This window comes from Elaeis guineensis, chromosome 4 (genome assembly GCF_000442705.2).
Source record: "Elaeis guineensis isolate ETL-2024a chromosome 4, EG11, whole genome shotgun sequence".
Classification (NCBI taxonomy): domain Eukaryota; kingdom Viridiplantae; phylum Streptophyta; class Magnoliopsida; order Arecales; family Arecaceae; genus Elaeis; species Elaeis guineensis.
The window spans coordinates 18911317-18936391 of NC_025996.2; the positions used below are offsets into that span (position 1 = coordinate 18911317).

The 25075-nt window shown below is 37.9% G+C and overlaps 2 protein-coding genes across 2 annotated transcripts; both read right to left on the reverse strand.

The window, feature by feature from the left end:
* Positions 1 to 629: 629 nt before the first annotated feature.
* On the reverse strand, positions 630 to 1676 carry LOC140856893 (vacuolar iron transporter homolog 2-like). The gene has a single exon (XM_073255111.1). It carries the CDS (start codon positions 1538 to 1540, stop codon positions 833 to 835), a length of 708 nt encoding a protein of 235 aa, XP_073111212.1. The 5' UTR covers positions 1541 to 1676; the 3' UTR covers positions 630 to 832.
* A 9627-nt stretch (positions 1677 to 11303) lies between these two features.
* On the reverse strand, positions 11304 to 24170 carry LOC140857187 (autophagy-related protein 13a-like). The gene is given in 5 exon segments (XM_073255767.1): positions 11304 to 11505; positions 11802 to 12089; positions 15555 to 15736; positions 22732 to 23726; positions 23729 to 24170. Coding segments are annotated over 5 exon segments (1911 nt in total). The 5' UTR covers positions 24156 to 24170; the 3' UTR covers positions 11304 to 11486.
* Between the last annotated feature and the right edge of the window lie 905 nt (positions 24171 to 25075).

A 25075-nucleotide genomic window follows, 5' to 3' on the forward strand; every position in this document is an offset into this window, starting at 1 on the left:
ACGTTGAAGGTATCAACTATGAAATGCACTACTTTAAGTTGGCTTCACGGATTGCCACTCGTTAGTTCTCTTCTTATTATCTGCACTACTTTTAAATGGAACTTCCTGGGTAAGTTGAATAACCAACTTTGTTCCCCATTTTCGTGCCTCCATAATGTTCCTTTCAATGGCTTTCCGATGAGGATATCTGCCCTATTATTAGCAATCACAAAAAAATTTACGAAGGTGGGTGCAATAATGAATTCTCAAAATTTGCATCCACATGCATGTCATCAAGTAATAGAGAAAGATAGGGTAATTTGTTGATATTTAAAGGGATGACCGCTAACAAAGTAAATATTAAACATGGAATTGGAAAGCAATTTCTTTGCTCTACAAAAAAGAAGAAGAAGAAGAAGAAGAAGAAGAGAGAGAGAGAGAGAGAGAAAGAAAGAAAGGCCCTTTCTCCTCAATTATAGAAAATTCGGTTTGCTTTATAATTAATATAGGTACAGACCAGGCGAGGCTATCTTGGTTGGTGGACATCGCTCTAGTTGACACAGCACATACCTCAAAAAATTATTGTTGTCGTGGGAAGGCCTAATCAAATGAAGACTGCGACCAAACAATGCATCCATATCAAACCCCGGTTAATTATACATATTAAAGTATAGATGCAAAACATAATACACATCCATGTGCCCAATTAGAGCCATTTTGTATCTTAAAAAAGCTAAATAAAAGATGCTAACATTCAAGTACAGCTTCTCCCCCTCCACTTCTAGGAGAATCCAACCTAAGAATATAACTTTCCCCAAACATAGGAATCTAAATTTCTTAAGCAAAAAGCAACCTAAGCTGAGGACACATGCATCTTGAAAACAAGCCCAAAGAGCCTAAGAACTCCATAGGTGACCAACATAGCCAACCATCCTCCAACCAGCACCCTCAGCGCGGACTTGGAAATGTTGGCTCCACCAAGGACTGCCCCAGCCGCACCGAAACCTGCCAACCCCAGCGTACTCACAGCACACACCACCCCTACCCTTACACCCCACGACTTTATAAACCCTCCTGCCAACAAAGGCAACAGGGCCCCCACCGCGAAGGCCAACGCCGAGGCCCCGGCAGCCATCAGAGGGCTGGGCAAGCTCTCCTTCTCCTTGTTGCTGCTTTCCCTGCTCTCGAGGGTCGCCCGCTCCATCTGGGCCACCTCGATATCGTATTGAGCATAGACCGAGACGAACTCGCCGATGGCCATGCTGCAAGCCCCTGCGACGAGGCCGGCGAGGCCCGAGACGAGCATGGCCTTCGCAGTCTGGTTCACGGCCCCTACGCCGATCATCAGGGAGGCTACCGAGACAAGGCCGTCGTTGGCTCCGAGGACGGCGGCACGGAGCCACTGGGATCGAGCCGAGTAGTCTATGGGAACAGGTTTTTGGTTGGATTCAGGGTCTTGGAGTTGGGATGGAAGGGTGATTTGGGTGCAGGGATCATTCTTGGGATTTGGAGGAGGTGTGGAGGGGGTTGCATGGATGTGGGAGCTGGGACAGAACGACATGGCTGCAGGCCTAGAAAGAGAGGAGGGGAGGGGAGAGGAGAGGAGAGCTCAAGATGGCTCGGTGTTGGGGGGTGCGTGGATGGAGTGTGGAGGCCACACGCCGTAGCGTTATATAAGGAAACACAAAGGAGACGAAATCCAGTAATAGGTAGCGGTTTTTGGGGTTGGTTATCCTCCTCTCAACGGGAATAAAAGAAGGACCTAGCGCGGTGGCCAGCAAAGTTTAGTGTGGACGGGGAAGAGATTCGGTGGGACCCACCGAAATGGGGCACTATAAAAAATGTATGGCATGTGGTCACCACGCGCAGATTGAGACTTCTCCAGCACCGAACGGCAAACGGTTAAGAGCAACGCAATATACTACATTAAAGATTTCGGCTTTTACTACCGTTTTCTGTGGGCACGTCTCTGAGCATGGATCTCGTTCGCAGGCCGGCTGTAAAAAAATATACACCATGCCATTGAAGTAGTTGCGATGCAGGCATGGCTTTGACCTTATGCCCTTTCTTCGGAAGAAAAGTAAAATTACAAAAATATTCTCTCAATAAATATATAATTTTATTTATATATATTTAATTTTTAAAAAATATAAAATTAATTTTTTAAATTTTTAATATATTTCAAAATAATCCTACTACCTACATACAAACAAACAATATTAGTTTATTAGTTTAATAGACGTAAATATTCTTCGGTGAAATAAGAGAAATTATCAGTGAAAAAGGGATGGAGATAGAGAGAGCTATCATGGAGGAGGAGGACGAGATCATGAAGGTCAGCATGGAAAGAGAGGGTGGCACTAGGACTTCATAGCGGGTAGGATTGGAAGAGGAGGACGACGAGGAAGAGGAATGAGAGGTGGAGAAAGGAAGGGCCATCGGTGAAAAAGGGAGAGAGCCATCATAGAGAAGGAGGGCTCATGAGCGGACTTAGAGGAGGAGGATGATGAGGAGGAAAAGGAGATTAGGTGGAGGGAAGGAGAAAGAAGGATTGCTGATGAGAAGAGATAGAGGTGGAGAGGGCTACCATAGAGGTGGATGGCTCATGGATGGATTTAAAAGGAGAAAAAAATGAGGAGGAGAAGTGGATAAAGAGAAACAGAAGAAATATGCAGAGATGAAGTAGCCACCATAGAAAGAAAGGGCTTATGGCTAGGATTAGAAAAGAAAGAGGACAAGGAAGAGAAGGAGATGAGGAAGGGGAGGGAGAAGGAGGGGTTATTGGTGAGGAAGGGACGAAGGTGGAGATAGCCGTCACTCATGGATGGAGGAGAAGGAGAAAGGAGAGGAGAGGGAAGGAAAGGTCATCGGTGAGCAATGGATAGGGGAGGACTTATGGATTAGCTTGAAGGAGGATGATAATGAGGAGAAAAAGGGGGGGAGAAAGAAGAGGAGGAAGGAGGAAGATGGACAAAGAGAGACAGTAGTGACAACGAAGGAGAGGGGAGCAATCGAAGAACAGAGAGAAGGTAGGGAAAGAGTAATTTGATAATTTTATAAAATGATGATATTATATGATGGTCATATGATATTATTTCGTGAATAGAGATAAATGGCAAGATTATTTTAAAATATTTAAAAATTTTGAAAGACTAGTTTGATATTTTTTAAAGTCGATAGGGTGTAAATAAAATTGAATTAAAATTATTTTTTTTTATAATTTATTTAAAAATAATATTCTCAAATGAAGTTTCATAATGATATGCTCATAAATTAAATTTTTTTGGTAAAATCATAATTTAAGTTTAAATATGTACATATGGTTAGACATCTCCAAAAACTTTAGACTTATGGGAACATTAAAATTTACTATGATCCCCAAAAATAAGAAAAATCTTCTAGGCATCTCCACTAGCAGGAAGTAAAATTTTCATATTTTTTTAATTTCTTTTTTTCACTCTATATTTTATTTTTCACCAACTCCAAGAAAATTGCTCATGTTTATTGCAGATGCAAAATTTTAAATATTTACTAGCATATAACTCACACAATATACAGAAATATAATTATTTTTTCTTTTCTAAATGTTCTTAAAAATTAATTAAAATAAATATAAATAATAGAAATAGAATGGAATACAAATAATTATTTTTTAAAATAAATTTTTAATATTGATATTATGATACACTATCATGATACAAAACTTGGCTAATATATATATATGCTACTATAAGTAAATTATCATATTATAACCAAATAGATCATGATCGGACTTATCTATAATAAAAAAATATAAAAATAGAATATTTAAATATAACATAATGGGATCATTAGTTATTGTACTTTTATTTTAAGTGAGATCATGATAATAAAAATGTAACAGAAATTAATAAAATATCAATACAATCTAATGATTCATGATGCAGGACATGGATAGAAAAATATTTTTATTAATTTTAGTATATATTAAGCAAATATTGTTATTAATAACATCATTAACTTTTGTATGAATTTAGTAATATTAATAAAAATTTAATAAGCTAATAAATTTTTTATTAATATAATATTATGTTATTATGAATAAGAGGCTTACTTGTCATCCAAGTTCTGTTAATGGTATTATAAATATATGTATATAGTGAATGAAGAGCTCATCACAATTAGGATCTTTATTTTAATATATATATATATATATGTATGTATATATATATGTATGTATGTATGTATGAAAATTAGTTGAAATCTTACCAGTTTGGTGCCTTGTCAGCGAAGCATGGCCTGGTGCTTAGGTCATGCGGAGCGGCAACATTTAGGACTCAAATTAAATAGCCGAAGGGGATAAAAATTAAAAATTACCAGCCACCTTTAGTATTCATTGCAACTTGATGAACTAAGCGTATATAATATTGCAAGGAATAAGTTAGTGTGCGAGGAATCTCATGATTGTGTCTCATTGTTATTATTCCCTCCCTTCAAAAAGTATAACTCAAAAGGCAAACTGCTCGAACTCGTAGATTTGAAAAATCTAAATTGTTTAGTTTTTATTTCTTAAAAACCGTCACTCCAATCTTTCTCAAGATTAATTTTGACGGTAATATGATAAACAAGAGTGAAAAAGCTAGATTTATGATCCATAACCCGCATTTGAGACTTGTGGTCATGGATGGGAGCTACTCGTTCGAGACCACGATCCCTAATGCGGAGTTGCAAGCCATTTGAGCAGAAATTGCCTACATGATCAAAATAATGGATTGGCTCGTGATAGAGGATGATGGTGGATTGGATTTAATTGCATGAGAGAAGATGTTGCTCATCTGCTGTTGCAGAACATTACCATCCTATTATAAAGAGTCTCATCTCTCCGTATCAAGTGATACATGTCTATTGAGAGATAAACATTGCAATAGATTGAATTGTTCCTATCATTATGGTGCATTTTGGGAATGCACTTTGGACTTACATAAGGTCTGCACGAGACATTTTTTGTAATATTTTATTTTTTAATTTTTTTGATTATGTTTATGCCAGACTTATATGGATGCTCCATCTGATTTAAAAAAAATTGAAGTGTTTCGAGTAGCCGATACGTGTCCCGAGGGCGTTCTGAATTGAAAAATAAATGTCCATACTATCAACTGACGAAAGAGAGCAAAACGAAATGATCGAACGAAGGAGAAGTATGAACAAAATTGCGCATGCGGGGTATATCTAGAAAATAATTGGATAGAGAAATTTTAGCGTCTAACATTTCAAAACACAAAACTAAAATTTCAAGCTAGGCCTCTTTTAAGCCAATATCGAGAGAGCATGCCTTTTTTAATTTTGCAGAAAAAAATAAAAGAGAGAGACCATGCCACCTGATTTATCATGAAAATAAAAATGCACGTTATAAAAGATATACATGAAAAGAGAAGAAGAAATGAATATAAGTAGTAGGGAAATAGTTTATAAAAAAACTACAGCAGCTTTCAATTAAACTTAATGAAGGTAATGATATGGAGAATATTTCGAGCGATCTTGATATATATATATATATATATATATATATATATATATATATATATATATATATATATATATATGATCCGAGATAGAATAAGCTTGGCATATTCAACCTCGTCACCTCAGATATGAATGATCTGAAAGCACCATCGTACTAGCCCAAAAATATCACTAGTAGGTATGCTCCCAGCTATTATTGTACAATTAAGATGTTCATAATTGTTAGAGGTTGTGGCTAATCATTGTGGCCCATTTAAATCATGAATTAACTATTACTATGTATTTACTACATGCACCGCTCATTACGAAAATAGCTATCGACCTTACCATATAAATAGAGAGAGAGGTAGGGGATCCAGGTAAATCTCTCAAACCCATTCTATTGCTTTTATACTTTCTTATTCTTCTTTCCTTTTTTTCACTGTTCTCTGAATTTGGATCTCAGCCCGATCTTGGAGTTTGGCAGCAACACAGATGAGATTTTAGACTTCTAAAGGCAACGGGAGACAGAAGTAGTTACAGAGATCACGCCAAAGACATCGGAGCCCTCAAAGATTGAGAGAACATAGTGAATCTTAAGAGAGAGAAAAGAAAACCATACTAGAATTCATATAATCTCCCAAATATAGTTAAAAATATATGTGAAAAAACATATAATCATATGATGGTCCTTTTAATCTATCGATCTATTAACCGATCTTTCTGATAACCTGGTTAAAATGTTCTAACATAACAAAAATGAAATTATTTTCCTAGAACCAAGCCTGTTTGAAACATCATGTGCCAGGCCTATTGACTTTTATCAGCAACTCTTAGTTATATGTTTGCCAGTGTAGATAGAGGTGCGTACGTCCAAAGGTGTTCCACTTCATAACTTGGGGTAATTTTCAGAGAACGTGCATTTTGGTGCTGTCAAGACTCAAAACGTCCAGGATTCTGAAAACAAATGGTCAATATCTTAGATTTAACAAAACTGTGGCCGAGGAGCTACCCATTTCGACAGAAGGAACTCATGGCCGCGTTAAGCCAAAATAGATCATCTTGGCATGAGAAGATTAATGCACAATTTGTCGTTACATTTTTTTATATGATATAGCAGATACCTACAAAAGAAGTTAAGGATATTAATTCCTTGCTCGTGATGTATGAGGACACAACTGATATGTCAAACCATGAGCATTGGAAGGTTAATTATGATAGCTAATAGTTGTGGGGTTGTCGATCCCCGTTTGACGATGCTGTGGGTCTGTGCATAGATTTAGTAGCATCATTTTCTTCGGGAAGTCACAAATCTAATGCTATGCAAGAAAGTTATATAGTTCTTAGGTTTTGCTGGTTCTTCCCACTATAATTTGGAAATGAAAAATGACATTTTATAAAGTTCTGTAAAAGCATAAACGTGGCATCTAGTTATGATTCTTTTTTTTTCTTTCTTTCTTTTTCTTTCATTTTTTGTGACATGCAGCTGGGAAGCCACCTCAAATCATTGAAGGTGATTCTTCTACGGATATTTAGATGGACGAAATCCATTGATGAGCACCTTTGATTATCCGATATCGAGAGGTTATCCAAAAGCTGCACATTATTCTTTGCGTCGTATATGTACAAAAACGCAAACAAAGCGGCGGTATGGGTGGCAGCTTTTGTTGCTAATTATTCTGGTTGTTCTCTGTGGACTAACTTTACCAGTATTCCTCCTTAGTTTCGGAATATCTTTTTTTTTCTGATGGAATTAAATTGTATTCATGCTGGATGCATGTTATCCATCTGGTCGATCAAAAGGATAAAAAAAGGATTCAAACGGGATATCTATCATCAGGCAATACCATTCTGCCATACGTTCTTGACAACCACTAGAATTTGTCAAATTGTGTTCCGGTTTTGGACAGAAGTTATCTGCCATGAATGTCTTTCATTCAGGCTCTAAAGGTTCGAACTTGCGTTCTTGTCAATTAGCAGAGCCAACCTACTTTCCTTGGCAAAAACAATACCTAGATCACAGAAGATGTTTGACTTTCCAAAACGAGACAAGAATCCCATCCATATACTCATTAATATCTTTAGCAAGGCGTCTAGTCTAAAACTTCAAACAATAAAATTCAATTATAGCCATCTCGTTTGGCAGATGATTCTCGGCATACTGATACATGCACCAATTTAAATCAAGGGCATCAGACGCATGGACGTGGATTTCTTTGCACAAAAAAATTCAGTAGGGGAAAAAGGAATTCCTTCAGCCCAAACAGGCCTCATTAAGATGCATCTCGTGGAGTATCCATCGGCGACCTTTGACAACAACCAAAGCTTATAATTATAGGTCATCCGGTGGTAAAGCCTCCCCCTGTTTGTTCTATTTTGTCCAGTAGTAGAAGCTACCACCTCATGGAATAAAAGGCTAAATTGTACTCGTAATTAAACTTCTCTTAAATAAATCTGGGTGACTGGGTTCATCATACCAGTCGCCCCTTGCATCAAAAAAATAAAAAGAATGTCTGCATGACCATTTGACCAAGTATTCTAAGGAAAATAAGTGGTGATATCTAACCATAGGAAAACCTTGGATTCTTTCCGCTGAAGCACTTCTTAATCTGGGGATACCGGGCTGGCGGATTGATCAGTCCTAATTTCTGATCAGAGAATCCTAGTAATTAAATCCACCAAGTCAGCTGGAAGCAGCAGCATCTTTAGAGGAAGCATGCCCCTACCCTGTCTCTTTGTGTAACCATGGCTCAGTTTAAGGCTCAACAAGGACTTCTTTTTTTTTTTTCCTTTTTTGTTCTAGGCTACGACGGTTTCAGGCCTGAGGTTTTAGGTCCGAGTTGAATTTGGCCTAGGTCCGAATCAACCGTAAATTTTGCAACCAAATCAAAAGATGAAATGTGTCGTCCTGGCAAGGCATACAAAAATAGGAAAATAATACTACCAAGAAGTCATTTGGAAGAGTAATCACTTGGAGGAGCAATTATTCAGAGTTGCCGTAAGGAAAGAGTGATGCCATGCCAAAATGGTTATCTGTATATAATAAAAAATAGTAGAATCCTCTGTTTCAAAATTAAATGATACGTCAATGACGTCTTCTGCCCATGTAACTTGGCAACGACGTTACATCAAAAAAAAAAAAAAAAAAAACTTGACATCGGCATCGATCAAGATCAATTAAAAATTTATTTATTTATTTATTTATTTTTTTATATAGACACACTTGTCTCCATCATGACACCACACCATCCATGTGATAATCCAGTTGGAACGGGCCATTAACCCCATTCCCTCACATTTGAGGTTCGAGTCATAATGGAAGTCGATTAAATGGGGTGGTTTTTGATCCCTCTAATATATAGATGGTGTTGGAGTGACATACTCATCCATTGTGATAGTCAAAAACTTCATGTATGATGGAGAGTGATTAAGCCGGCTTCCGTTATCGTTGTTGCATCGAACATTTTTTAGTGGAGCATAGGCTCTCATGGTCACTTTCTGAGAGAATATGGCCCCCCATTTTTCCTATCAAAAAAAAAAAAAAAATGACACCACCAGATTTTAGATTTGACAGCAAATTGATAACCGTTATAGCAACTTGCGAGGGGGCAGTATCTCGAAACCATCAATTGCACTTCGGAAGAACAATTTATCATTTTCTTTTTTTCTTATTAATAGGCCCACAGACCATTTCCTTCATTCTTTTAAACAAACAATTCACAGACCATGTCATTCAAAGCTTCAGCAGCAGACAATATATCAGTTGTTAGGAGTCAAATCTTTATAGGAAGTACATAAATATTGATTTGATATTGTTGTAATCCAAGACCAACTGAGCAGAATACTGGAAACTAAGAAGTTTTCTTCTCTTCTTTTTCTTTTTTCTTTCTTTGTTTTTTCACATAAAAACTTAGAAGTTAGAACTCAAGTTTTTGGGGAGAAGTTAGAACTCAAGTTGGAAGTTCATAAGACGGCACTTCGTCTGAATAGCAAAGCCGGAAAGGCTAAGCACAACGTAAGACCCGGGGTAGATACCCCAGGTCCCGAACTCATCGTCCTCACAAACCACAAGGATCCTAACGGACCTGAGCTTACGAATCCACCCTCCGTTAGAGGAGAGCTCCGAGTGCAAAAGCTAAAACTCAAGGCCCCTGCGGCCATCTTGTTAGGTCCTTTTTTTCATATATACAAAAAAAAAGGTGTCTATTTTTCCTTTTGGGAGCAATAGGCTGTGGAAAATTCCTTCGTCTATTTAAACTCATAAAATTCTATATGATGAAAAAGAAGAAGAGATTAACTAATAAAACAATGGCTATTTGCCCACAAATAAAGACAGCGAAGGAGAAGGGTTAGATAAACATTGCTTTCTCCTTGCTGACGCTTTCCTAAAGAAATTTGTAGTAGAATAGAATTGATGTGACGATCTCAGCTAAATACATGATGTAAAGATAGGCAAAAATATAATAGATGATAAAATAGCTCCGTGACGATATAGGAACAACCTTGACAGAGATCATTTGTTTCCATCTCTCGAAAATAATAGAGCTTCTTGGCCATAACGTGTTGTATGATGATTCATAAGCCAAGAATCCCTGTTCTTGTACCCAAGGAATGATTTTCTCTTGTTTTCATATAATTTTAAAGTGTAAAACAAACATGTATAGTTAAACTCTAGATATGTTTGGTTACAAGAAAATCTGCCACATAGGAAAAAAGTTAGAAATTTTCTACAAAAAAAAAAAAAGATCAAAGATGTAGATATAAGATTTCAAATTAGACTTTTCAAGGAATAAAGTTTTGCAACTTCCCTCGCAATCAAACACAGTTTTATAGCCAACTTGTCAAGAATTCAAGATTTTGTTTCCTTGAGAGTCTCAATGGGAAAGGAATGAACAAAGCAAAAGTTTTGTTCTCCGGCTCGTGTACATGTGTACTTCCGCATGCATGCATATAATAGCATACCAAGAACATAGAATGCACATCCAAACTCTAATACAATCATTTTTCCAACTTAATAAAGTAGTACCTTCTAATTGGTATGTTAATAGAGAGAGACAAATGAATCAAGTAACCAAGGTAGAAAAGAGAAATAAAACAAGGATATTAAATGTGCTGCCCTGCATGGTCTCCCAAAAAGGAAAGGTATACATTGACCAGTCAATTCTTCATTTTTGGTTAGATACATCTCAAGAAAGATTGGTAATTAAAAAAAATAATCTAATGCACGTTCATTCCAAAACGTAACATTTGTAATATGTAAAAAAATATTTCAAAATCCAAAACCTTTTTATTAATCAACATATACATACGCACATATTTTAATTTTCTTTAACCACACAGTCAAAAAAACTTTTATCAACAAGTACCACCTTATATCAAATGTGCCATACTAATACTAAATCGAGACTCAAGGATGTACTAAGGCTAAGTATGCCGAACCAACTCCCATACTGAGTGTACCATGATACTAGTATAAAATCTCATATCAAGATTGTGAACCTTGATCTTAAGAATGAAATGGAAAAATTATAACAAATCTACATTCCTCCTAAATCTTACGTGTATCACAAGAACAAACTTCTAACATACAACAACCCTGGACACTAATCATTTACCACTTTGGTGAATAGCCGTGCATACATAACCACCCTATCCCCCAGAGAGCCACAAAACATAAAGAACCAAAGTCATCACTACATTGGCTTGATTACAGTTGCCATCATACAGCAATGAGTTAGCCAAATCACTGCATCAAGCTGTGTTGACAACCTTTCTAACTAGGCTGCCCCCTGCAAGCAACATGTAAGCATTTCATGATCACAAAAATCATTAAAAAAAAAGAATTAATGAAATATAGAAAATTGTATTTCAATTATATTCAGCTAGTTGTTACAGCGGGAAAAAAAAAAGGGGATGTTCAGCAAATTGAAGACACAAATCTGATGCTCAATTTACTTAGCAATATAGCTCTATCCCACATATAAGCCCATTGCACCAAGCTTCTGATTCAACTAAAGCAAAGCACGTCATAGATCCTGATGCCACCTATATACAAAAGATAATTTGTAATCATGCACAGGCACCTGTAAGGGAAAACGAGGGGTCCTAATCTAATGAATTCCTACAAGTGGGGGGGGGGCGGGAAGAATTTCTCCACGGCAATTCAATGGCATCTTCTCTTGTAGTCCTGTACTCTATTAAGACGGCAACAAGCATCAGTGGGTTAGGTTTATATACATCGTTGGGAAGCATAAACCTGTTTGTGATAATGTAGTGGCAGTCTATATCTGAGATTACTAACGTTGACTCCAAATTTATATTTGGGAAAGGGCTTCACTCACAGTATGCTACTCTTCTCTTTGTTTGTTCCGCTCCTAGAAAGCAGAATCTCCTTCATTTCTTTATAGCTTCGAAGCTCCTCCAGTGCATCAGATGTCCTCCGAGAAAAAAAACTGGAGGTGCCAATCACTCCATTTAATTCAGAAGTTGAAGACTGGGATGAATAGCTGTGATCTTGGCGTAATGGAGCTGCTGTCTTCAACATCTGAATTAGAATGCCAACAGCTGCATCTTGTGATTTATGGGATGATGCCTGAATGGATTCTGGAGGTTCCTTCCCATCAAGGCTCCTGTTGTCAAAACATACAGCAAATAACTTCATATTACTCCTCATCTGTAAAGCAATAACGTATACACCATAACAATCATTAACCATCCATCCTCAGGCTTTTCATAGCAAAACCATTTACATGTCATGAACTATGGACAATAGGAAAGAACATGAGAAGAACAATATCCTGAATATTTCTGCCATTAATATAATATCCAATTTTTGGCAAAACTGCAAGCAATCAGGATTTCTTTTTGTATTGGCAATAGAGATCATAAAGGCCATTTGCTTTCTGCCTCTGTTCATGTATTGACAAGAAAGTAATTCAAAAGCTATGAATTTACAAGATAATGAGCAATGTACCAGAAACCACCACTACTACGTGCTTGGTCTTGAACTTATATCATAACATGTCGATATTAGTCAAAGTAGAGAATTACCCCAGACCCATATATAACATCACCATATGAGATAATGGATCAGACAAGGTATAGGCTCTAAATTTTTGGCAATAGTTATAACCAAAAAGATTTACATAATAGTTCAATCCTATCCTAAGCACAACCAAATTTATAAAATTAATTAAGATATAAACTAGAAGCAATTAATATCTTCAATTTAGATGCTTATCAACATGAAATCTCGAGGTGAACAAAATAACATCGAAAAGCTTTCTCTATGCAAATTATTCCCAGTCTCCAAGCACAATTTCCGTTACTTATACCCTCAACATACATTTCCGTTACTTATACCCTCAACATACATTTCCATTATGCACACAGAACCCAAGCTCTATCTACCCTAGGCATGGAGGCCCCTTTATTTAATTTGTTTCATTGTCATCTTTGGAATCAAAATATATAAAATATATGGTTGCAATTAATTCAACCTAAATGGTATATGCTGCTTAGTATTTTTCTTGCTCATCTAGAGAAAATTATTCACCTACTATGGCCTATATGATGTGCATTATGGCATACACCATGTTTACTTTGTCCTCGCATCAATGGCGCACTCTTCATATCTTTTTGTTTATGATTTTTAACATAGTTTGCTTGTATAAAATTTGGACATCCATAAGCAAGCATGGCAGCACATTTCTGGGAATGAGTCACATATATGGTTGCATGTGGACTAAATTTGTGTTCATTCGATAGATCAACTCCACAAGACTAAACCAGGATTACAATTGTCCTAGAACCATTAGAAGCTAGAATGACCAACAATGGGCCATTCTCTCATCATCATGCCACCAATCCTAGAACATGCCTTCAGACTGTCACCAAATGCTCCAGCAACTGCCACCTGTGCATGTCTTCCATGTTTACCACTGTCATAATATTCCTTCTTGATGCAACAGCTTGTGTTTGGAGTCTTCCAAATCTTGTCAGCATGCACCAAAAAGCATCTTCCTACCTCAGCAATAGCAGCATACGTCATTGTGCTAATTAACCACTACATCACGGATGTGCATCCTTAACTGTTTCCTCATAACATTCTAAGACCAAAATCTGGCAACCATTAGGACGATAATGATCAAACACTTCACTGTTATGTTCTTGGTGCCCCTTTTTAGTTTATGGATTTAATGCATCATTGATTTGTTGTCATCATGATGTAGCCGCAAAGGAGGATTTTCATATCAAGTTCAAATAAGGAGTCAGAGAGAGTCAATATATTGGCCTGACAGTTATTATTGTGACAAATTTAAGGCAACAGTCACATCCAAAAACTTGCATTGTTAATCCATCCTAAACCTATTTAAACGATGCAATTTGCAGAATTCAAACTTGATTAACTTGGACACTTGAAAGAAACACCAAAAGACCATATTAAGAATTGAAATCCAACACACACCTTTATAGATCCATCTCTGATATGTTACAACTAAAAACAACACTCTTGTCTTATGCACAGCATCTAGACCTCAAGCAACACTTCAGACTTAAATAAAGCTCTTAACTGAACTCACTACATTGGAATTCAACACAAAACCTCATTAATTTTAGCTATGGTGAGTTCATCATATGTGCTGCAAATAAATGAACATTTTCTTAAAATGGATACACAGTCACCAGATTCAACGAGCCAGTATAAAATCCGTACTATTTTCTATTATAAACTAGTAAAGTAAAATGCAGCAAATGCAGGCACATCCATGTGCCTACACTCATAACTGTAAATGCCATCATGCAGTCTCAAAGTATACATGTTTTGGAAGGAATGGAGAAAATCTAGAGAGCATTTCAACAGAAGTTTTGGGAGGTTGGAAAAGCTGGATAGCCAATTGCCCTTCCTTCAAGCCCCCTTGCAAGCTCCAATATTTTTTTGTCGAGAAGACACAATGCATGCTAGCATCCTCAGTTTCTCCACCTTATGCATCCCCCTAAATTCCTAAAGCTTCTCTTAATTGTCCCAACTCAAGGGGGGTTCTTTATATGTTTCCCTTTTATCTTCCCCCTCTTTGCTACTTAAATCTCTCTCTTTTCACTACCCTATAACATTAGTCCCAAAAAAGCTCACGTGTGCCTGTCTCTCTACCTTTTACTTTCTGGTGAGCAATACCCTTCTCTCTACCAAGTTTAGAAAATTTCTCCTAATCATCAGACCTCTCTATCTCTCTACTTAATCTCCATTTCATGGTTGTTAAAGAGGTTATATCTCAAAATTCTGCAAGGTAAAAATTTTTCCCATGAGGAAATAAAATAGGAAAGAAAAATATCATAGTACCCAGACACCATTTAGATCAGATCTCAAACAGTCGTTCTAAAACCATTGGATTTTAAATCCATATTAACCTTCGATCATGACCTAAGGCCCAAGTGATTTGCATCAACCCACAAGTCTCTGCTTCTAGGCCTTTGTCTCTCCATCTTCCCTGTTTCACAAGGACCCTTCTCAGGCATCATCGAACCTATACTGCTACTTTAGATGCTGGCAATGACATCCATAGAGAACCACCTTCATCTTTTTTGTTCTTGAAAAAGTTCTCCAGTCAGGCAAGGTTGAAAATTATAAAGAAAGGGAGAGGGCAAAAAGAGACCAACATCAACTGCCATGTGTAAACTCTAGCTATCTTTGCTGGCCCTTGAGTCCTTTTGACATTTAATTCCTGTAAGCTCATATTCTCCAACATCAACCATGGCGAGCAACTCAACACAGCATTTCAGATTGTTAATAATTTCTTCTGGTGTGTTGATTTGTGTTGACTCCAAAAAATCAAAGGGTCCAAGTATGTGTTTTGACTAAGGTCTGTTGTCTAGCATGCACAAAGTGAGAACCAAAACTTCATAACTAACACACATGCAATTATGTAGCAGAACATTTAATATACTGAGCTAGAAGCTTGACATCAGGATCCATGTAGAAAAGCACAAAAGAGTATACAAAATCATTAAAGTTAATAAAAATAAATAATCACTCATGAATCAACCACCTGAATCATATGAGATCACCATAATAACCCAGAAGAATGGAAAAGTACCTATTCTGAGAATCTGATGTATCAACATCATCCACAGCAAAAGGACAAGAGAAGTCTCCATCATCAATATCATCCTGCATCGATAATCTGCTGGAGCTTCTTGAAAACGCAAGCCTTGGTGAACCACCCAAAGACAAAACACTAGAGAACCTTCCAGAATCATCCCTACCATCCTTAAGGCTCTGTATACATTTTTCCACACGCCAAAGGAAGATCCAACTACATTAATAGAATGTAATCAAAGTTTACAAAAACATACTCTGCAACCAAAATAGAGAAGTTGAAGTTGACATGCCTTCTATATTGGGAAGTTATGAAGGGAATGTAATCAAAGGGAGAAAAAATGGCAATCAGTTTTTTCAAGTGAAAAAAGGAAACAAAAAATCAACAAAGACAATTATTCGCTTGCCATTCAGAAAAAGAGCACTTGCTGCCTAAACCTCAAGTTGCCATAAGAAGCTTGTCTGAAGTTTTACTTTGCTGAACTGCCATCCTGTTGGACCCCTGGGGTGGGGTATTGGAAGAGTACTAAGCAGCCCATAGATCACCAAATTCCAAGCCATAATTGTTTAATTACCATACCCTTTCTCCTGGTTCATATGGTACCCAGTTTATGCAGCATGAAATGTCAAGCAGATGGAGATGTAACAGAGGAACAGATTTTGGGGGGATGGGAGTGAGGGTGTATTAGGAGGAGAACGAACACATAAAGTTGCAAAATCAAAGCATTTAATCATCATCTTTATCACTGGTCCACGAAATCTGCATACAACAATTATCTTGGTAATACGTATAGATTTCCAAGTTCCAACAACAAGCAACACCTAAAGGCTATTTAATTACAACAATAAGTTTACCACATGACTGCTGACCCAAACAAATGACTTACCAAAGCCAATATATCTAACAATCAAAATAAATTTGACTTTAAAATTAAACCAACGCTTTGACCAAGCATCAAAATAAAATAGTTCTATATCTTGAAATGACCTTGCAATAATTTCAGAAAAATATGATATATGGGTGTATCAAGACATGCATTTTGTCGGTACCTTCTAGATTTTATGGTTTTGTCCATTCAATCTAAAGGTCTTTCTGATCCTCCATATGTCAAATTTTGCCACTTCAAATACACTTATCAATTACAATAATCCTGGTTATGGTCCAAGATCTTGTTCATTTATGGATAAAGCATTCTTGCAATCTCCTGAATAGGGACAAAGTCCTTCAATTTTTTTAGCTAGGTATTATATCAGCGATCCATATATCTCTGTGATTGATGTTTGCATGAGTAGAAATTGACTCAGAAGTTACAATTAAAACCCCTATAAAACAACCATGGCCATCCCAGAACATTGAATACCCATTGGTCTTCCTATTAAACTGCAGAAAAAGAAGATACTTTGCCAAATAGCCCGGTTAGGGTTAATCAATTATGCTTGTTCAGATGGAAAGAATCTAGGTTCCACTTTTAAGTCGAGTTTTCTACCACCTTTGTTGAAACAGTTTTGATATATTCATGATCAACGACCATGTCGAACAAGTTCCTTCCAGAGGATACTCTCCATTTGAAGATATCAATGTGTCTCGGGTCTTGATATGCATTAGGCTCTTCTTTGATTTTGTCTCATCCACTGATGATATAACAGAAGTTCCAAAAGAACTGGGGAACAATGATCTAATTCCCACCTATAATAAAAGAGGCAGAATTCATACAACTTTAGAAGGATAAGAAATATGGACAGGTTATTTAGTATATATCATTTAAGTCAATAAGATTTGATTAATTCACTAAATATGACTTCGTCGACCACTGATGTTGCGGATAAATGCTAAAGTAACATATAGTCATCCATATGGACATAGCTGACCTTCTTTGTTGTGGAATGACTTTAAATTATCCTACGGCTTCTTGTGACTTCCAATTATACAAGGAGAAAGGTTGGGATGAGGTTCAGATATCAGAAGGACAATGATGTCACAATGTTGTCAATATTCTCTTAAGATTTACTAGCAGAATATTAAGTATTGCTGCTATCACATTTAAAAAATCTCCCAACTAGAAACCATTAGTTTGTATGATCCAATTACCACTACACATGGTTTCAACCATGGTCTGCCGTACCACCTGATATGGGTGTACCATATCATAAAAGTACCAAACCGGTATATTATCTCGTACCGTATCAAACCGAGTACCGACACTATAATAGGATGACACTGATACGGGGTCTGATACCGAGATGGCGAATCTTTATTTCAATCATACATAGAATGGGTAGATAAAGAAAAGGAGATGAAAAAAAGCTTTACTAAGTATATTAGGACATAATAGCAGCAGTATCAGTCTCAAAAAATTCATTATAACCAAGATCAATATACCAAAAGTCTAAAAAAAGTTGCCTCAAATCCTGCTCTTTGCAATTAATACATTTCCACAAATTAAAGCCCTGGGCACTCATAATATGAACTATAACTTAAGAGGATAATAGCAAGTTAAAACCTTAACAGCTAGAAACTTCTGCATGGTGTGCAGAACCAACATGGGAATTCACTCCCACTCTTGCAAATCTTCCTTGCACTTCTATCTCATGGTGAACTAATCACTTGTTGCCACTATTATTTCATCAACATCATATAACTTTGATAACAAAACTTCAGTTCAGTTTTAGTCATCAGATCCAAATACCACACGTCTTAAACTGTAATGACAAAATTAAATTGAAATAAATCATAATACAATATGTAAGGGTTTGTTCTTTAAAAAAAAATAATAATAAGTGTGCTTCCTAGGTGCTTCCATATGCCAAGTTCAGACAGATCTCTACATCTCTGCGCTATACTAATTCTATGTTGACAAAACTAAATTTGAGTTAAACCCCAAAAAACCAAAAAAAAAAAAGGAAAGTGCAAAAGAAAATGACTAAATCAGAATATATGTGAACATAAATTACATGGATTTTGTAGCCACTTTCTGACCCTTGAGCATTTTTTACATACAAAACTATGAAATAATGTATAAACTGTCTGACTTCCCGGTATCAGCTGTGTTCTCATCTATGTTACCTAAACACTTTGGCTCTAAAGTTCTAGAAGTTTCGGCACTTTTGGACACTTGGACAGGGCAGGACACAACACAACAAGGATGGACACTCCACTTTGAGTTCCTACTGATGCCAGCAGGAGGTACCCAAACTTGGCATCTTTTCATGTCATACATCCAGGTAACTCTTAGTTTCAACTGCTAAACATTTTAAGTGAAGTTACATATGTTTTTAATATGAAGTTATCATAGTCAATTATCTACTCAGGTATAACAGTACATCTTAAGTAACTCTAAATGAACCTAATCAATTACTAAAAAATTAAATTCATTGTATTTCATTATTTTCTTTGTTAGAATTCCCTTTTTTTCTCGCTCTTTTGTATGCAGATCAAAATAATGCCTTATATATGTGAATCTATTTAAATGTATGCACATATACAGAAACATATAATTGTGCATATTTATGTGTACCCATGCCATGTCCCCATGTCTAGAATTTTGGAGGTTGCTGTCCGACACTAGACAGAAGTTAGACAATACTGAGTGTCCACATAACACTGCAAATAATTCAGAAAAAATTGAGCATAACATAAACAAATTTTGCAATATATTAACCTATAACCCAGCAAATAACACCAATACACTGCCACACAAGACAATGCAGTTAGTGCACAATAAGCACTCCTTTATTCTGCTAACTTGCAAATTTTATTATATTATATGGTCCCACACTAATATTTAAAACTTAATCCCAAATAATCCCTTTCTTCTAGATCAGTTTTTTCTTGGCAAAGTCTTTCTTGCTAGCACAACCCATAACTTAATTCAGCTCCTAGTAGAAATTGCCCAAAACAAATAGTTCTGAAAGTATGATTAATAAATGCATTGCTAAACTTCAATTCTGAAATCATATTTATGACATACTCTCTAGTCTCTAAGAGTCACCAATAAATGTAATTGTTCACTGTACTGAATGAAGTCCAACAATCTCTCGAAGGAACAGTGGAAGTTTCGATAACATTCCTGACATTTTTTATAAGAGGCACAGTATGCTATTACAAAAAATTGATCAAAACCAATTAACAGCCTATTTGTGACAATACTTGGGACCTAGCAGGATCTGCTAGAGAGAATGTGCAGTTTTTTTTTTTTTTCTTTTTCTTCTTTTTTTTTCTGCAGGGGGGTGGGGGGGATTAGGGAGTAGGGGAGAGGGGGGACAGAAGAGAATGGAATGCTGGGGTATAAAGAAAAAGGTGTCTCAAGGTCATTTTCTAAACCTAAGTTAATCAGGCCCCACTACCCTCCACACACTCTCACTCCTCTTTCCTGCTCCCCCTGTTCCTCCACCTCTACATTCTCTCTCAAGCCATTTCCATTATATCCTGCAAAGTCTTCTAAACAGGCCCTAAGATGGCACTTATACCTTGATTTTTTCTTTTAAAGATAATTTTCACAAAAGGATTTGCAGGGATGGGCAAAGGGGGGGTTTATAAGCTAATATATTTTACAATGGTTGAAAGCTCAATAATGATTTCATCTAAACTAAATATTTTTCAGTTTCAGCAGTTTCAGTGGTTTTGGTTCAAGCTGCAACTATTTCAATTGAAATTTAAAGCAAATAAAAATAGTTGAAATTAGGACAAATCAGATAGAATAAAAGAAAGATAAGTAAATAAATTAAATTAAATAATCTTTCTAAAGTATATTATAATGTCTGAGACCTTTATATGTATTGTAATGGTGGCTTTGTGCTGTGACAATCAAATTTTTGTTTTCTTTAAAGAAAAAAAAAATAACAAACCATATTCACTATAACATTGAAAATACAACTATGACCAATGAAAGTCTATGTTTTTGAGTTTTAGGATAGTGAAACTCTTGTCAAAAACTTTAGTTTTCTAAGTACCGTTTTGGAATGTTTTGCACAACGCTTGGAAATGTCTCTTCTCAAAGATAAATCCATCCTAGATCCAAAGAATATTTTAAAAATAAAGAAATGATAAAGAGTAAGCATAAGAAGCCCATATGTGCAAAAAGATTTGGCCCCATAATAAAGTTTCAGCCAAAACTTTAAAAAAACTTCATTTCAAATGATTTACAACTAAATTATAAATGTTTTGGTTGCTGTTCTATTTTGGTTCCAGAGTCTCACACGACTTTAAAAATCATGATTTTAGGTTTGTCCTTGCTGGCAAACTCTACATCCCCAAACAACATTCCCATCATCTACAAGAACTTAAGTTTTGCTTAAAACATGCCGCCTAATCTGTCTCTATCAAGCTTGGAAATGCTTTTCAGCATAGGGGCAAATTCCAGCAATAATGTTTGAAAAATAGCTTCCATGAAGGATAAAAACAGAACATCAACTCAATAAAAGTGCTTAAAAAAGATAGCCAACACAATTCATTTACAGCCTTACAGGTGGTGCAATACTAATGATAATTTATTATTAAAACTGTTGTGGATACAGTATCGCTTTGCATACCCAATTTTTTAAAGTATATATTCGAATACATCATGATCAACATGTAAAGCAGATTTCCTTTGAACAAAAAATGTCTTAAACTGTGAAATCATAAATCAAGCCTCAGGTTTTAATTGCATGCAAAATTACATATGCTTAAAAGGATATAGAGCACTATTCCTATAATAACCATAATCATAATCATCGAGCCTTTTGCAATGGTTTAGGATTGGCTTTGTGAATCGTCATTCACTACAAATTCCTATTTAGGGCTACCTCCAATGCTATTCTGAGTTTCTTTTTATCCTTCCCCGCAGCCTTCATCCATGTTATTTTAAATCTTCCCTTCTTTTTCTAACCACCTTCAACACAAACCAAATTACGTCTCTTTATTGGAGCTCCCCTAGATCTTGGTTGTACATGGCCATACTATCTCCATCGATTTCCATCAAGTTATCCTTAATTGTGCAACCCCTACAGCTCTTCTAATATGTCAATTTCTTATGTTATCCTTTCCAGTTTTACCACAAGTCCATCTTCACATTCTCACTTCTACTACATTCAACTTGTTTCCATGTAATTTGTGCTCCTATATCTAAGCACATCAATGCCAAAGTGGAAGGATCATGTTTAAAATTTCAAAAGAAAATACCAAGTCAAAGAAAAGAAAAAAAGATTCATCATCTTTCCTCAAAGCTTCAAGCTCTTTTGCTCACTGGCATCCACAACCAGAGGTCACCAGCTTTATGCAGAAGTTGCAACACATCAATAGGTGGCACATTTATGAAAGTTTCATCTTCCAATAGAATTTCAAAGCAACCATTCTACTATATTTTAAACTTTATCAAGGTTGTATTTATTTCTTCAGTTGAGATTAGACATCCCAAAACAATGAAGTGATCTAGCATGAATGGGCATTATCTTGGATTGGCATAAGTTCCCATCTCACTTCTACAAGTTGCTGCACTTTTACAATAAATTAATTGCCATCAAATTAAACATACTAGAAATTTCCAAGAAGGTAGCAACGCACATATCATTAAACTTGTAATTACATTTGAAGCATTGCTAGCCATTCTTAAAAACCTTCTTGCGAGTGGAATTTGGTTTTGATGGTATCCACTCTATAAATTGACCTTAGAAATATAATAAGAAAAAGCCAGTTCATTGCTTAAAAAATTAGAATCCTTGACTCCATGAGAGATTTACAATTCATGAGAGCTTTGTACTTCACGAGAGCATTATTGGCAATGCAGTTACCATGCACATCCTCCAAAAAACTTCATTTCTAGACTAGGACAAGATAAGATATATTATTAAGGAGTGTCTTATAGAAACTCCTTGACTTGCTCCTGATTTCTTGGCGGTCATTGTGGTTCATTCAGATATGTGGATAGACTTGGAAGGTTCACTCACAAAAGCAGCCTTTTAGCATGGAATGCCTATTATCAGTGTTTGCTGCTGTTAAGCTTTAACTTTTCAACCTTCCATCAATAGATTAAAAACACTACAGAACCTTCAATAAGAAAAAAGCCTTGATATTCTTGAACCTCCAATTACATTTGCACGTATAAAAGCAAGATTCAACCGCATCAAGAAACAAAGTACATATCAAATATGACAAATTTATCATGTATTGAGAGGGAGAAAATGAAGACAGCGAATACCTTCTGAGCTGTATACCATTGCAAGTTTGAGTAGATATCTCCAGCCCTCAATCCTTCAGACTTTCGAAAAGATCTACTCTCCAAAGGTGAATTCTGAGATGAAAGATCCGTCCTCATGCTCCTCGGAGATGGTGGTGGCAAGAAGATTTTGGTTGGATCTGAAAGAATAGGACTGCTATGCACCCGGCTCTTCCCCGTCAGGGGCTGCGGTATGCTCAACGGTGCAGTTTCAGAGCGCAGATGAGAATGCAGATAACTGCTGCCTTGCGCCGGCGGTGACGGAGTGGGCGATGGTGAGGAGAAAGGCGGAGAGAACTTAAACTCGTCGAAACTAAAACTACCCTTCCTATGAGTCGTTGGACGCTGGCTCGGAATCCGATTCCCATATCCATCGGGAGGAGAAGCCGGAATAGGAAACGAACTCAAGGGATGGTGCACCAACGGCGCGCTCGTCCAGCTATGCGGCCGGGGAGCCGAAGGAGTAGCCGACGTCCGGACGCCTCTCAGCGGAAACGATATCGGCCGGGCTCCCCTTTCATAGGGCGAAGAAGGAAAGGCTCTCATGGGATCCGTGGCAGGGCTACCAACGTAATCTGTTATGATCATCGGGGGCAGGAGCGACGAGGCCTCGAGATTGAAGTCCGAGAGGCTCGGGCGATACTGCACCGACACGATGAGCTGGCCAAATTGGGTCTCCACCGGGGTGAAGCTGTGCAGCTTGAATTCCCTCTCCTCCTCCCTCGAGAACGGCTCGGCGAAAGACAAAGCTCTATAGCTAAGATCGTAATTGTGAGACTGGTTAGAGGAGCGGAGCATTCGGAAAACCCGGTAGGCGGGGAGGAGGCGGAGGAAGCAGTAGAGGGATCGGAGGAGGAGGATCGATTTCTTGTAGGTCCTTCTGTAAAGAAAAGAAGGAGAGTTGTCCGGGGAGTGAGGGGCGTTCCAGGACTCGCACTGGGCGGTCCATCGCTCGACGATGGCCTCGGGGAGGTCGGCGGGGGGCGGGGGGTGAGGATGATGTCGATAATGAGGGGGTCCATGACGCTGTGGTGGGGGTGGTCGAAAGCCAGGGGGAGGTCGCCGAGGGCGAGGTTGAACCAGCGGTCGCGCTTGCGGGCGCGGGCGGGGTCCGGTGGGGCGGCGCCGTGGCGGTGGGGAATCCGGGAGCCGAGGACGGCGTGGAGGACCTTGAGAAAGAATTGGGTGATGATCTGCTCGCTCTTGCCGGATTCGGCCATGATAGCGGCGGCGGGTCCAAAGATCAGGGTCTGGGGCTGGGGCTGGGGCGGGCGCGCGCGGAGGGGGGGGCGCGTTGGGGCCCGCGGACCGGGGCTGGGGCCGGAGGGCGGCATGGAAGAGGAAAGGAGGGAGGCGGGAGCAGGTGGAGGATTAATGATGGGACGGGATCGGGGTGGGGGAGTCATGGTTGCGGAAGATTAGAGGGATAGAATAAGGAACAGGGAATGAGAGGAGGAGTCCATGAGGGAGAGAAGAGATCAAGAGCGTGATTTGGGGGGTGCTTAATCCGTCGCGGTTGATGTCGTTTTCCCGAGGACTACCGTAGTACAGTGGTGGTTGGTGCCCAGTTATTCGGTTGGGTCGGAGTGTATCTTGAAGGATTTAACTTCTGCTCACAAATCCGCCGTTGGATGGACGCTTGAGTTTTTTGCAGCGGACGAACGACGGAGTTTGCATCGTTCGAGATCCGTTCGGTGGTTGATCCAACGGTGAATTGCTCGAAGGAAAATGCTCCTACCGCGCGATAGACGCAACCCGATCCATCAGAGATGACCGGTGGCTTGGAGAGCAAGAAGATTTAAAAATATAAATAACGAAATATAGATGGAATCTCGTGCAGGGAAAGTTGCGAAACAGGAGTGGATCACGCCGGAGGATTCGGGTTGTACATTTCGCGCGAAAGAATGATTCAACCGTTAGATCGCGCCATAACCGCTTTACGATCTGTGCAGACGGATGAAAGCCAAAGAGTGGGCATCGGTTGATACTCTGTAGAAGGACAAACTGCAACCTTGTGTTTATCTTTTGACACCGATAAGATTTACAGGCTGGTGCACCGGTCACTGTTGGCATGATTGCATAAACGCGTGAGAGGCTACTCGTTTTTCGAGCTCCATGATCTCAATCTCAAGTGAAGGGTAGATAATTCAAACTGCAGCCTTATTTCATAGAATTTCCATACCATTGCCGCGTCACCACCACTTGATACTCTTGACACATTCAAGATACACCATCCAAAACCGGATGGCATGAGATGTACTATACCATACCGACTCAGTGTCACTACATGATGTGAGAGACATACAGGCACTCAAATCAATTCTTT